We start from the raw sequence: 14,245 nt of genomic DNA, 5'->3' as shown, positions 1-14,245 counted from the left end.
GTCATTTTTGTCACCAAGATTTAAGAGGAATGGAGATAGGAATGCGGACGAGGGGGGCCAAAAGGAAGAGGTAATGTATGTATGAAGAGGAGCAATGCAAGAACAAGATGAAGGATGTCAGTCGAAAGCAACACATGGTAGCACTGTGGCATCAGCTCGTCGACTCTGGTCTATGTCGTGGGCTTCTCCAGCAGAGCAGAGAGGTACCACTCGTTCTTATCGAGACCGCGGTCCAGCTTGCGGCCGGCGCTCCATCGGAGCTTCTTGAAGCCGATGCGTTGGAACATGGGCACGTAGGTGGCGTTGAGCTGCGTGCCGAGGCAGAAGAAGTGGTCGAGCCAGAAGAGACCGCCGGGGCGCAGCACGCGGTGGATGTCGAAGAGCGCGAACTCCAGCATGGAGTCCGGGATCCAGTTGCTGAGGACGTGCATGGAGTGGACGATGTCGAGGGTGTTGTCGAAGAAGGGAAGGCGATGGGCGACGCTGATGTGCAGCGGCAGCAGCCCCCGCGAGGCGATGAAGTTGTTGAAGGGCCCGTCGAAGTTCATGGAGCTCGTCACGATGGTCACGTTGCGCTCCCTCATCCTGGCCGCGAACGACCCCGTGCCGCCGCCGATGTCGAGCCCGATGCGGACGCTGCCGTGCTTCGCCTCCAGGACCTCGTCGATCCCGTAGTCCAGCTCCCCGTTCTCGTACAGCCACCGGTCCTTCTCCCGCCCGCTCAGGTCGAAGCAGTCCTTGCAGTCGTAGGTCCCCTTCTCCATCTTGCGGTGGACCAAGCACGCGTAGTTCTTGCAGGTGTACGCGTCCCAGGTGATGCTGGCGTCGGGCGGGATGGACCAGAGGCTCTCTGGGAACGGAGTGGGCTCGACGTAGCCCACCGGGGACTTCGGGTGGCACCGGCGTCGGGGGAGCGGCTCGCACCCCTTCAGCATCAGCCGCTGCGCGAATGCCTCGTCGGACGGGCACTCCCCGCCCACCTCGTAGCTCATGTACTGGGTCAGCTCCTCCTGGTAGCGTCGGCAAGCCGTGCCGAGCGTCGGGTAGAGCTCGTCGGAGCCGAGGTTGGGGGTATAGCCTAGGGGTAGCTTGTGTGGCCCCACCGCCAGCTTGAGCTCCCCGGTGAGCTGGTGCGCCCACCCCTCCAGGTCCTGTTCCGCCGCCTCGTCGCGCCGGGCCTTGCCGACGTCGGTGAGGAGGGTCTCGAGCAGGGTGTTGGTGGTGGACAGCCGCCTGCTGAGCAGCATTACCTCGGCCTGGCTGGCCGAGAGCAGACCCTGGGTCTCGTTCAGCTCGCGGAGCAGCGCGCCGGAGTCCCAGAGGTGGGTAGCCGGCGGCAGCCAATTGATGCGGCCGGAGGAGCCGGAGAACAAGTAGATGGAGAGGAGGTTGGTCAACACCAGCACCAGCAGGATCTTGAGCTTCGACCGCATCGGACTCTGGCTCTGGCTCGGCTTCCTCGGGTAGTCATCCATGCTACCCATCTCCTCCTCTCGGTGCCGAAGATGCAAACAAAGTCTGCTATCAAGACCGATATCTTATCTCTACCTACACATCGTCCCAAAGAACAAGAACAGATGAACAGCTCAAGAAATTCTCGATCAGGAGAGGGAGAGAGCACGCATTGGTTGGTTCTAAGGAAGGAAGAGGGCGAGGACGAGATCTTAAAGGGACGGTGGCGTCGAGCACATGGTTACTGACTCGAGCTCAATAGGTGTAGGAGAAGGATGACCGTGAAGTTTCCCATGCCACGGCTTTCCCTCTACTTCGCCTTTTTCCCAGGGCCAGCTGTTTGAGACGGAAGCAATGGGGCGGCAGAGGCGGGTCTAAGACGCCCGCATCCCCATTTTCTATTCCTTCTCCCCCTCCTCGCACACCGCACCGCGGCGGTTGCCCCGTTCGAGGCGGGTCGGTGAGCGACGACTGACGGCCAAGCTCGCTCTGTTCTCGCGGGTGTCTACTATGCGGCTCGTCTGTGTCGGCCGAGCCATCGATCAGCGAAGGTTGCCTTCCCATTGGCCGATGAAGCTTCCGTAGCCAATGGAAACGCGCTCTTTCCTGATTGGCGTCTCGGAGGAGACGCCAAATCCGGCTCGGAGGTGGGCGGAGGGCACTACTGGGGAAGGAAAAGGCTCTGACCTACGTACTATTTGTTAATGTACATTATGGAGTTGTCATCGAACCTCTTAGGTAGATGGCGTATTATATGTACATGGTTTTAGATTCATGACACCATATTAAACAGGATCTTGAATTTGGAGGCACTACAATTATAAAATAATATCACATGTAATATAATCTATTAGGACAAACTATTCAAATGTCCCAATTAATTATATTGTGGGATCTGGTCTTGGTCATGTTATTTAACATCTGGCCAAGAAATCAGATCTCTGACTCATCTGATCATTAGACTCAGCTAGTAATTTAGAATCTAAAAGCATGTTTAACATGCAAAACAATTTTGCATTGGCTTCCTCCATGATCATGTATCTTTTTTGAGAATCTAAATATGCATATTTGGAAGTCTACAGAATAATCCTTCAAGAGATAATATAGTATTCTAATCATGCTGACTTCTTAATCAAGAAGTCAACAAACTGAGAGAAAGTATATCATGAATTTAGGATTATTTTTTCTTGAATAATTAAATTTTAGGTTATGGTAAAATGTGTTACTATAATAATAATGTTTATTATTATTAGAAAAAACATGAACATATGTTTTTTTGGCAAATTCTTAGTTCTTTTTTAAATATTTTTTTTTACTGTTATAAAATAATTAAGATATCCTTCTTATAAATATATTATCAGAATCTAAGATTTCATTAGAATTTTGTAGAATTAGATGCAAACATCACTCCACTAAGTTATATGATGCATGCACACACATTGAGTCATTCATATTGAGCCGGACCGGACAGGGCCGGGCCGGGCCTTATTATTTATGGGTCGGACGGTCTTAATAGGAAGAGTTGACCAACAACTCATTTCTGCGAGTCAAAGACGGTCAACGGTGTCAAGGTTCTGTTTGGGTGGTGCTGTAGTCAACGTCCAGCCCGCTCGACCAGACCCCCCCACTCTCTCTCTCTCTCTGTCTCTCTGAACCATTACGATGGGCGGCAGCCGCACCAACCCGACCGCCGGCTATAACTGCCGCCGCTGCTTCTGCTGCTGTTGCTACTGCCACGGTCAACTGGGTGGTAATGCAGACAGCGCGAAGCGAACCATCCCACCGCAGGCATTGAATGCCTCCAAGTAGTCCTACCACTTGCTTTCAATTCTCTCTCTCTCGCTCTCTCTCTCTCTCTCTCTCTCTCTCTTCTCATGAGGTCGGATTATTGATTGCAGACCTTGTGGTGTTGTACTACCATTTCAGACAATGCATTGATAAGCTCACAACCAAGCGTACGTCAACACATACGTGTATCTGCATGTAAATGTGAGATTACATGTAGAAAAGACTTCTAGGGTTACATTCTGTAGGCTGCAAAGTGAAGAACTGCACACTGGAGATATTTAATGAGTATTGCTCCTTGTTCTTATCAGGGACTGCATGCATATGTACATGAACTGACAAGAAGGAAAACAAATCAATGTGATTGCCAACACTGTAAACCATAAAAATCTTTCACCAACACCGATCGACAACCATCTTGATAAAAGTATACAACGGTCCTAATGGCGTGCCGTCCACGAACTCCGAACGCGTTCTTGGAACACATTATATGAACATGTCATGTCGAAAACAACCTAATAGCGAGCGAAAGAATCCAATTAATTGATGATAGCTATCGGTGTACGACCCAAGTTTTGAGCCATTCACTGCATTATTCAACACTATTAACTCGAAAGAGAATTTTTGCTGCAATTATAGTGACACCACTTGATACAAGTCTGTCATGATTCTGAACGAAGAAAAAAAAGAGAAGGTGTGCATCGATCACCAGCTAAGTGCATAACATGCATGGTAAATGATGTTATCTTGTGGATGCTGGACCAGTGCAAGCACACAGGCATGAACTGAGAGAGAGAGAGGGGGGGGGGAGAGAGAAGAGGGTTGGATGTTTGTGTGAAGTCCAAGCACACGAAAACAAATAAATGATCCATATGTATGTGAAGAAGACAGTGAGGAAACATGTATATGGCTCCTGGAGGCACAAGACTCCAGCGGAGTATGTGTCATTGACCTGTCAGTCTATTGATTGCTTGGCTTGGCTTCTCACTCAGCACAAAACGCGTGGGGTTTTGGTCCATTATTTCCAGTGGCTGAGCACTCACAGGACTATGCCATCTTAAATATCTTAGAGAAGATGGTAGTCTCTCAGCTAGGGTTTGTCATATCACTCTCAGGTTCAGTGCACTCTACACCTTCACATGAGTGTTCTTCACATAGATGATCTTTTGTTTCTTATTGCAATGCTCCATCAGCAGACTGTTGAACTGAGATACAGCAAGTGAAAGAAAGAAAAGCCATGTCTGAAGGAAGTCACTTAATAGTGTTAAATCTTTGGCTACAGAACTTAGGATGGGTTGTTCATCCTCTGAACCCTGGCTTTTGGGAGTTGCTTTCCTAATCTTGTTTGACATCTACATCCATCACTTGTTTTATGTGAATGACATGTTAAAATGAAATGACATAGCTATAGTAGCTATTGTTTTCTTTGGAGCAAGTGGACATGAGTTGTATGCTTTTTTCTTTTCTTCTTTCTGAGTAGACAGTTCAACAGATTTCAACTACAATGAATGCAATGGACAAAATGATGGGATAGAAATGAGAACTTACACTGTAGAAGGCACTACTGATCCAAAGTCCTCATCTTCTGCACTTACCCTCCAAAGACTGCTTGCTTATAGTTTGTGAAAGAGAGAGAGAGAAGCAAGACACAAATATAACATGGTAACATAACTTTGTGTTGCTCTAATTGAGGATCCTTAATTTGTTCTTTCTTTTAGCCTCTGTATGAGTGTTGATGCAACTATTTACACTTAGTGTTTCTTGTCCTGTTCATGAATTGCTTGTACAAAAATGCCTTCCTAAGGCCACCATGGCAATATCCAACTAGTTAAAATCTGATCAATAGCATGTGCATAGAAATTTCTACCAAGAGTGATGGTGACACCACTTGAAAAGCTAAAGAAATCAGGACTTTGGGTGGAGAGATCTAACTTGTCCTTCACCTAGGACAGATTCTTAGATAAGCCTTTAGTAGTTCTTATTAATTGCATCATGAGTCCAAGTAAAGACTATACATACATACATACGTACATACATACATACATACATACATACATACATACATACATACATACATACATATATATATATATATATATATATATATATATATATATATATATATATCTACAGAGGTTACATATGAGTAATTATACAGTGGATTCATTGTTCTTTTCTACAGAAGCTAACATTTGACCAAAAAATGATTACATTTTAATCATGAGAGGATCTTAAAAGCTTGCCTTATGTGCATGTAGTTGTTCTATATACATAACCTGTTGAGCTGCCTTTTGCTGAAATCTTCCTCTTCTGTTTATTAAGCTAAAAATGCACCAAATATGTACGAGCAGTTCAATCGATTCTGATGTAGATATTACAGTACATGAATAGGAAAAGATCATTCCTATCGAAAATGGCCACATTTCAATCAATGGGACGATGCTAATCCGCATTGAATCCATCTTGCATTTCTCTTCATTTATGTTTCTGTCCACTGCATGAATCTGAAAGATGAATGACACCAAACCAACGGAAGAATAAAAGGAAGTGTGTCATAAGTCTACTGTTGCTTGACATTGCCTTCCTCTCCACGAATTATTCTCTCCCTCTAGAAAGGAAGAGAAGAGGCGAGGCTTTTGCGGTGGTCACCTCTGCACAAAAGAGAGATGCATGGACCTTGAGAGGACCACTGCTTCTCGAGAGCATTCAATGGTGGTGACCTCTCAATCCTTCATCTTTTGTCTCCCTCTTCCTCTTTACCCACTTAATGACACTGATATGGTGCACGCGCCGAAGCCACCGAAGTCACTAAATTAGCTTCTTCAACGTCTGTCATTCACCACCACTTCCATCTGTTCATTGCTCTGCCATAAATCATGCAGCAAACTTGATGAATGCAAAGGTTGTACACAAGTGGAATAGGAAAAGTGATCTCGTATTGCATGGAATCCAATGTAATTTGAAAGAAGCTGTCTTTGTGTTACATACAGGCCATAGATTAGTTTTGTGATCAATTGCCTCTTCCTGTAGGTGCTGACTTCTCCTATGTCCTATATGCTTACTTTGATCTAGGTCAAATTGACTGGTGTCCATATGAATCTTTGGTACCCAAAGAAAAAAGTCTTTCAGTCATTTTCGGTCGATGATGTTGGAGCAAAAACAATCCCTACAAGATCTTGTTCCTCTTTTGGAGTCAAATTGACTGATACCAACTACAAGCAATGAAGCTTTATGATCCTTAGTGAAGTATGTTCAAACTTCACAAAAGTTGTAGGGCCATATTGATTTGTGGTCTGTAAAGCTAGCTTTGCATCCATTATGGATCGAACCACCTAATACGAAAGCTCCAAGCTACCAAACATTTCAGGCCACAATCTCACTATCATTTGTCTTCATCTCAATGCTCCAAAAGTTGTAAAATCTTTTGCAACTATAACTCTAAATTGTGTTGCTTGTGATAGTATGAAGCACCATTTATGGCTGTTTGTGTTACAATTCAATGAGATTGTATTATCTTAATCCAGTGTGCATATCCCTTGATTAATCTCCACAATATGATGAAAGAAACCCACACATCTGTTGTGCTTTGGCCACTTTTTTCCTAATAAAAAAGCCTGCCTTCACTTGGTTTATTTTCTTATTATTTTTGTGTCTTGAATAGGAAAGAAGAGAGAAGTTGGACAATCAAAATGAACACAGAGAGAGAAAGAGAGAGAGAAAGGATACAAGACAAGTATGCTTGTTGACAAAAGTGGGGTTTGACTTGGCATTATGTAATTATTACAGCATCTGCATTTTTCCAACAATATAAGGTTGAGGATACTAAAAGAAAAGAAGATGAATTTACATTATTATTGTTATTATCATCATCATCATCATCATCATGGTCCCATGACATGGGTTCTTGAAATCATGCTGCACAAGAATGGTATCTTTGTCTGCATGCTTTGATTATTTTCGGTCATGTGGCCGACATGAATGTCAATTAATGTCGAGGAGCTGAGCCATTGGGAAAATGATAAGAACCGAATCACTGCCTAATGTTTTGACTGCTTATTATCTTCATCTCTTACTACTAAATCATAGGCATACTCAAGGTTTTTTGCAGTCTAAATCTGCCACTTTATTCTTTCAGTGAACTTTAAGCTTTAAAGCAAGTCTTTGGATTTGATAGAGAGCAAACACTCAGAGGAAGTGATGAAAACTCATTTTTATTCCACATGATATATATTGCATGATAATGAGACCAAATTACTTTAATTCCTTATGTGCAGTCACAAGACTCAAGTCTTTGGAGCATTGCCAGATAAAAGATCTATGATCACAAGGAACTTTGACTTACGGATTGCCAAAGTCTTGGAATGCAAATGACTCCTTTCAATATCTTCTTCTCCCAAATGCACAACAAGTCCTTTTCATTGGAAAATCTTGTGAATTATGATGGCTATCCATTCTAAGTTTGTGGAGAAGATTTGTGGAATTCTTGTTGCTTCTTCCCATTTCCTTCATTGAAAGGCCCAAGCCAGCATGCTGTGACCTAGAAAAGACATCATCTCCCATATCATCACTAGAGTTCCTACTCCAAGGATAGAGTTCTCATGATGAGAACATATAATATGAGTTGGGATACCCCCATGGCTTGTTGTAGACCACATTTGCAGCTGCAGATCCTCTAAAAATTCCAAGATGCTTAGCCATCAAGTGATGGATGCATGTGTGGTGGCAGTAGAAGAAGGTAAGAAGAACATTCAAGGGAAAGCAATGCCTTGTGGTCGTCTTCTATCAACTTGTTGGACCCATTTAATGCAAAAAGGGTTATTTGAGACCTCAGTGAATTTTTTTTCTTAGTCTTTTTTCTTGTATTATTTCATCATTCATGCTCACACCCACGTCATGAGATCAAATAAAGGGAGAAAAATTAGGACTTAATTTTTCTATGTTTAAAGAAAAATCCGGTTTGATAAGAACAAAAGGTTTGTATAGATTGTTAAGAGGCAAAAGATAGTAGTAAAGAATTGAGCGAATTCTTAAAAGAAAAATCTCTCTTTTAATTTTTTTTTCTCATTTTCATAATTTTCTAATTGTATTTTTTTTTTTCATAATATCCGAAATAACCTTGACCACTTTTTCTTTGGTTATAGAAGAGTCCATTGGTCCAATTACAATATGTTCACACTGTATTTAGTATTTTTAGCAATACTAAAAAAATATTATAATGTAGTTATAGTGTTTCTTTTTAGTATCGCTGAAAATATTATAATATTATTTTTATAAAATTTGTATAAAATATTATGTTATTGTGTTTTCTTGAAAACAACATAATTATACCACTTTAGAGAGGAAAAAAAAGATGGCTGATTGATTGTTAAGTTAGTATGTATACAACCGAATACTGTGAATAAAAGAGAATTGTAACACATATTATGATTGAACAGATATGCATTCAATATAGTGACTCAAAATAAAAAATATTTAAACACGAAAGGTTTTATTATTAGATAATTCAATAATAGAATCTTTGTCTTTATGCCTCATTCTCACTCTTTTCATGGATGTGCTAGAATTCATATTGTTGCTTGGGGCCACTGTACTCTGATCCTTGATTCTCGTTGGTATTGTACCCAACGAGGTTCAAGAGCTTATCGACCTTAGTGAATAACGAGAGCACTATGACAGAAGTGACGATGTAGTGATCGGGCAACTACCATCGGCCAAGGTGGGGATGATGGGGCGACGGGAGAGCAATGCAGGTGTGGGAGTCGAGTAGTATAGGAGCGACAACAATCAAGCGGGTCTAGTGTGACTGTGGCTAGCAATGCAGGAAGGGCACTAACCGGGTGGTGCAAGACCGACGACGATCAAGCAATGTAAGAGCGATGGTAGTCGAATGGTGCAGGAGCAGTGATGATTGAGTGGGTCCGATGCGATAGGATTGAGCGGTGCAGGAGTGACAATGGCAAGCAGTGTAGGTACAACGACAACGAATGTTGCAAGTGTGGTGACAGTCGAGCGATTCAAGAGCAATGACGATCGAGCAAATTTGGTGGGTGAGTGACGAGCAAGTAAGTAGGAAAGAGGAGAGGGAGAGAAATCAATCAAGGCGAGAAGTATATATAATTATCCTTTTTATTCATTTATTTTTCACATGACACCACGTGCGATTATTTTCATCGACTAAGTTAATGACATGAGAAGAATTATGATTAAATATTTTCTCATATTATTTCGAATTTGAAAAGGATGGATGCTTTCTCAGAGAAACCTAAAAAGAGAAGCTTTTCTCGATAATTCGCCCTAAAAAAATTCATAGTAGTAAAGAGAATGGATATGTAAAAGTCCAATGAAGAATGGTGCGTACATGCAGCTGCGAAAGGGTTACTTCTCTCACGAGTCCTGTGAGGAGAGACAGAGACAAGACTGGTGATCTCGAAGACCAGGAAGGCATAACAGTGGGCGTGACATTAACCAGGCAGCAGTTTTCCCACTCCACAATCAGTAACACTGTTATACTATCCATTTGTGTTGTGAGAGTTCTGCCTGTTGTTATCGTCTTCCTCCCACTTGCACCGCGGCGAGGGTACGATTCACTTGTAACCACGTATTTATAGGATAGAGGATAGAGACGACGGGGGAGATCAAGGCATGTATCACAACAGGGTCACCGGTGCATGGTAATCGTTGCATCGGCCATGGGCGCAGGCGACGCTCACGAGCAGGACCTTCTCATGCCTGGATTCCGCTTCCACCCGACCGAGGAGGAGCTGATCGAGTTCTATCTCCGCCGGAAGGTGGAAGGCAAACGCTTCAATGTGGAGCTCATAACGTTCCTCGATCTCTACCGCTACGATCCCTGGGAGCTTCCAGGTTTGAGACCTCCGACCTGATCTGCATGGCTGTGTCTCGAACTGCAGCTCGCTGATGGATTCTGGACACAGCGTACGCGGCGATCGGGGAGAAGGAGTGGTTCTTCTATGTTCCTAGAGATCGGAAGTACAGGAACGGTGATCGGCCCAACCGCGTGACCGCCTCGGGCTACTGGAAGGCCACGGGAGCCGACCGTGTGATCCGGAACGAGAACAACCGGTCGATCGGGCTGAAGAAGACCCTCGTCTTCTACTCCGGCAAAGCTCCCAAAGGCCTCCGAACCAGTTGGATCATGAACGAGTACCGGTTGCCGCAGAGCGAGACGGATCAGTACCGCAAGGTAATTAGGGGAAGAACAGAGGTCACTGCTCTCCGGAACATTCACGCATGGCTTTGCTTCATGTTCGCTGCAACACAACTGAATTAGGGTTTCCTTCGTGCCACTGCTTCCATCAATTGTCAACTGCTACTCTCTCTCTCTCTCTCTCTCTCTCTCTCTCTCTCTCTCGTTCTCTCTCGTTCTTCATGCTTCCCCCTTAAGCGACCACTTCTTGTTGATCAAAGAAAACAAATTGAATGTGGACTATGCAGTAATTCTTGTCCTGTTCAGTTCTCCTGCATAAGAAAGAAGGAGAACAACAATCTCCTGCACTCATATCAAACCTAATAATTCCTCCTCATGTGGACTAGCCTTCTGTTTCCTTCATTCTTCTCACCAATATCACAAGTATGCAATAAGGTTATCTGCTACTTTCTTTTCCTTCTACGATTTGTCGTGAACTGTCTTGTGTTCTCCAACCATTGTTCTTTTACAGAAGAAAGGAACTGAAGGATAAAAGATCAGATTTTTTTGCAGGTCGAGATCTCAATCTGCCGCGTCTACAAAAGGCCCGGAGTTGAAGACCGTCCCCGACTCCCCGGCACGCTTGGTTCGAAGCCGTCAACGTCTCGAGGGACTGGAATGAACAGGAAGCACAACACTTCTCATCATCAGATTGGAGGAGACTCGCAAGAAGTTCGAGATGGAAGCAGCACTAGTCTGCCGTCATCCTCCTTACAACCTAAACCTACCGTCCATGGTTCCACGACAGCTTCGGTGGCTTCACTGAGCTCAACCACGTCCACCGAAGAAGATGGAACTTCGTTCCTCCAATCCAACAACATGAGTGGTGTAACCCCGACATGCTCACTCCTTCCTCACACCAGTCCGTCCATGGCCACTCAGATGATCGATGAACTCAACAGGTTAGTAGGTTTCAACCAGAATCGCATGAACAACCCCAGCCAGTTCCTCCATCCGCCTTCCCAAACCCAACTCCAGCTTCCCTTCAATGCTTTGCCTATGTCACTGACAACCGCCTCAGACAAGCTTTGGGAGTGGAGTGCCCTTCAAGAGACTGGTAGGGAATACACCGACTTCGAGTGATCATTCGTGACAGGCCAAAATTATTCGCATTATAGATCGATTTCTATACCAATATATGTGAAACTGTAGCATGTACTATTGTGGGTGAGTCCTTACTGTAGGAGGTTAGACATGTAACTGAACCAAACCTTTGTAAGCTCATAAAGCTATGTGGTGTGTTTTAAGTTTCTTCTTCTTTTGGATCTTCCATAATGTCTGTCTGTCACAGCTTCCGGAGGAAGAAGAGTAAGATGGGAGTCGATGAATGAGCTCAAATCTAGATCACCAATGTTTGTGTTTTGCCCATGAAATAATGATGCCATGGTTGGTACAAGACTTGCAGAGAGTTGTCCTCAGAGCGGGACATGCAACTGCAGGCATGTGATTGCAGCATTGTCTTCTTCGTTTCAGAAAATGGACGCGACCTACTGACATGCTAAGTGGTGGTAGCCAAAGTTGTGGGGATGAGACAATGCATGCAGCTTAATTCAGGTAGCTGCAGGTGTCTAAACCCTAACGCAATGCTAGTTCATATATACTACTGTATATTATTCTCAGTTTGGAACCTCTTTCTTTCAGGGATTGAGTATAGGATTTTGTGATGGTTTGGTTTGTTCATACCGATCATTTGTTCTTAAAACTTTCCTTAAGCTGTCTTAGAAATACATCTGCATATTTAGAGCTTATCATTATCTTCTGCTGGAAAGCATTTTAGAAAGAACAATAATGAAACAAAACTAGAGTGGATGAAGTAGGAAATTATTTTGTTGAGACTTTGCTTGCCTGACATTAGAAGCAGGAGAAAGAAATGCCGAAGGATAGAACTCATTGTGCTTTGATGTTTTTATAGATTTTGGAAACATGAATTATATCATATGCTGTGTACTTGTTGTTGGAATTTATCTATATTTGAAGAACAGAAGACATATCTGAAGAGCTTGTTTCTAGGACCTTATAGTCCGAGACTCTTTATCTTTCCTGATCACAAAAAAAGATAGGAAGTAATGATGCTAGGAGACGAAAGATGAGGAATGCCAGGGCTGAGGGTCATGCATTCTTGAAACATCCAACTCACAAGTATATTATGTACACTGATCTCTGACAGGTCTTTCACTGACTGCAGTTTGGAACTTCTCCATTGTCAAGGGGGGTGGGGGGCTGCATGGGTTGTGTCAGCACAAGGCAACAAGGCCAGGTGGTTGGACCAACTCAGGTTCCCACCTGGCACTTCCTGCCAGGTCAGACTCAATCTGAGAGTGTCAGATCCCCTGTCTGAAACTTCAATTCCCAGGATCAGATCTTCCTGCATGATCCAAATGTCCTTTATTAGCAAACTCAATCTTGTTCTGGATCTCCATATACTTCCTTTTTTTATCGCTATTGAACTACGTAAAAAGTTAATAAAAAAATTTATTTACAGTTTTTAGTAAAATATTTTGAGATTTTTTTTATATCTTTTATTTTATATCGTATGTCTCCTTAATTTATCTTCGTATCATCATAAATGATTTTTTCTCATCTTATTTTGTATGTCGAGACATTGAATCGAAACATACAAAATCTCTAAAGATTGGCCCGAGATGGGACAAGAACAGGCCTAAGCCCAAGAGGATATGTTGATGGCTTGGCATGTCTGTTTACTTGAGGTTCAACATTAGGTTCGATTCGATTGGCAACATTATGATGCCAATTGTGGTGGTGAAACTTAAAATATTGTTTCATCTCTGTGATCGACTTAGATAATTTGGCTAGTCAATCAAAAGAAAAGATGGTTGGATGAGTTGCATTTGGATTACCGTATCTCATTGAATTTGGTCGGGAATCAATTATGTTGGTGTTTGGCACATCAGCCATCGCGGAGGTCGCCATTGCTTTGAGATCCACGAATGGCGTTGATGATCACTAAAACCATATCTGACCACTAAAATTTCGCCTTTTTGAGCTATTAGCAGTCTCAAGATGCGGGTGACGTCACTGTGCGTGGCGTAGCGTAGCGTATACTCGTTATAACGATCGAGGACGACATATACGACACGTTACGTTGCGTCGAGTAGCGTGTACTCATTGTAACGGGTATCGTTTCGGGTACGAGAAACCCCGCGCCGTGGATTGAGGGGGACCCCCCGCCCGGCGGGACCCACTCGGACGTCATGGTCGGCGTGAAGGTGTCATCGCCCGCGTACGCTCACCGAACGAACCCGCGTCGCGTCTCCTCACGTCTTGTCTTCGTACGCTTACTCAAATCAAACAGCGACGGTCACGGGATCCACTCTTTCCGTCAAAACAGTACTCGTCGTGTCCTTCACGTGCTACCCACCGGTATACACGGCCGACGATTACGTTCCCGGTGGGGGGACCCACATCACGCGTCGTGCGTACGCTTTAGGTGCGTAGGCGCAGGATACAGCTGGGTGCGCCGAACCAACGTTCTAGAGAAGTGGGTGTGTCTCTCAAACGAATTATTGCACAATTAAATCGATATTTTTATTCGTTAAATTATATTTATATCAGTCACCTTCTATTTTATTTTTTTGACTTAGTGCTTTGAATTTAAGAAATATTTAAATTATTCCTAAAAATACTATAAATAATCTAAACAAACTTTTAACCTCAACTAAACTAATTATATGTATAAAAATATAACATTATAATGATAAGTAATAACAATAAAATAGGTGTGATATAATATCATTTATAATAGTTATTATGTTTTCAATATATCAACAAATTATTACAAAT

General features: G+C 43.4%; 2 protein-coding genes across 3 annotated transcripts; one reads left to right on the top strand and one right to left on the bottom strand.

Annotated features, from left to right (window-relative positions):
- Positions 1–53: 53 nt before the first annotated feature.
- Positions 54–2,131, bottom strand: LOC135679446 (probable methyltransferase At1g29790). Its single transcript, XM_065193206.1, has one exon. It carries the CDS (start codon positions 1,482–1,484, stop codon positions 171–173), a length of 1,314 nt encoding a protein of 437 aa, XP_065049278.1. The 5' UTR covers positions 1,485–2,131; the 3' UTR covers positions 54–170.
- Positions 2,132–9,723: 7,592 nt separating this feature from the next.
- On the top strand, positions 9,724–11,702 carry LOC135679445 (NAC domain-containing protein 35-like). Of its 2 annotated transcripts, none has more exons than XM_065193205.1 (3): positions 9,724–10,101; positions 10,173–10,441; positions 10,958–11,702. In XM_065193205.1, exons 1-3 carry the CDS (start codon positions 9,906–9,908, stop codon positions 11,525–11,527), a joined length of 1,035 nt encoding a protein of 344 aa, XP_065049277.1. In that variant the 5' UTR covers positions 9,724–9,905; the 3' UTR covers positions 11,528–11,702. The 2 variants fall into 2 exon arrangements, with proteins under 2 accessions (XP_065049277.1, XP_065049276.1); XM_065193204.1 differs by having other exon boundaries at positions 9,727–10,101; positions 10,946–11,702.
- The last annotated feature ends 2,543 nt before the right edge of the window (positions 11,703–14,245 follow it).

The sequence above is a fragment of the Musa acuminata genome, chromosome BXJ1-7 (genome assembly GCF_036884655.1).
Source record: "Musa acuminata AAA Group cultivar baxijiao chromosome BXJ1-7, Cavendish_Baxijiao_AAA, whole genome shotgun sequence".
Taxonomy (NCBI): Eukaryota; Viridiplantae; Streptophyta; class Magnoliopsida; order Zingiberales; family Musaceae; genus Musa; species Musa acuminata.
This window is presented reverse-complemented; position numbering and strand designations above follow the sequence as displayed.

Excerpts from the sequence above, each read along its gene's own strand:
- LOC135679446 (XM_065193206.1), bottom strand. The coding sequence starts at position 1,484 with ATGGGTAGCATGGATGACTACCCGAGGAAGCCGAGCCAGAGCCAGAGT.
- LOC135679445 (XM_065193204.1), top strand. The coding sequence starts at position 9,906 with ATGGTAATCGTTGCATCGGCCATGGGCGCAGGCGACGCTCACGAGCAG. Across the intron at positions 10,102-10,172 it reads CGATCCCTGGGAGCTTCCAG|CGTACGCGGCGATCGGGGAG; the intron begins GTTTGAGACCTC and ends TTCTGGACACAG. Across the intron at positions 10,442-10,945 it reads AGACGGATCAGTACCGCAAG|ATTTTTTTGCAGGTCGAGAT; the intron begins GTAATTAGGGGA and ends ATAAAAGATCAG.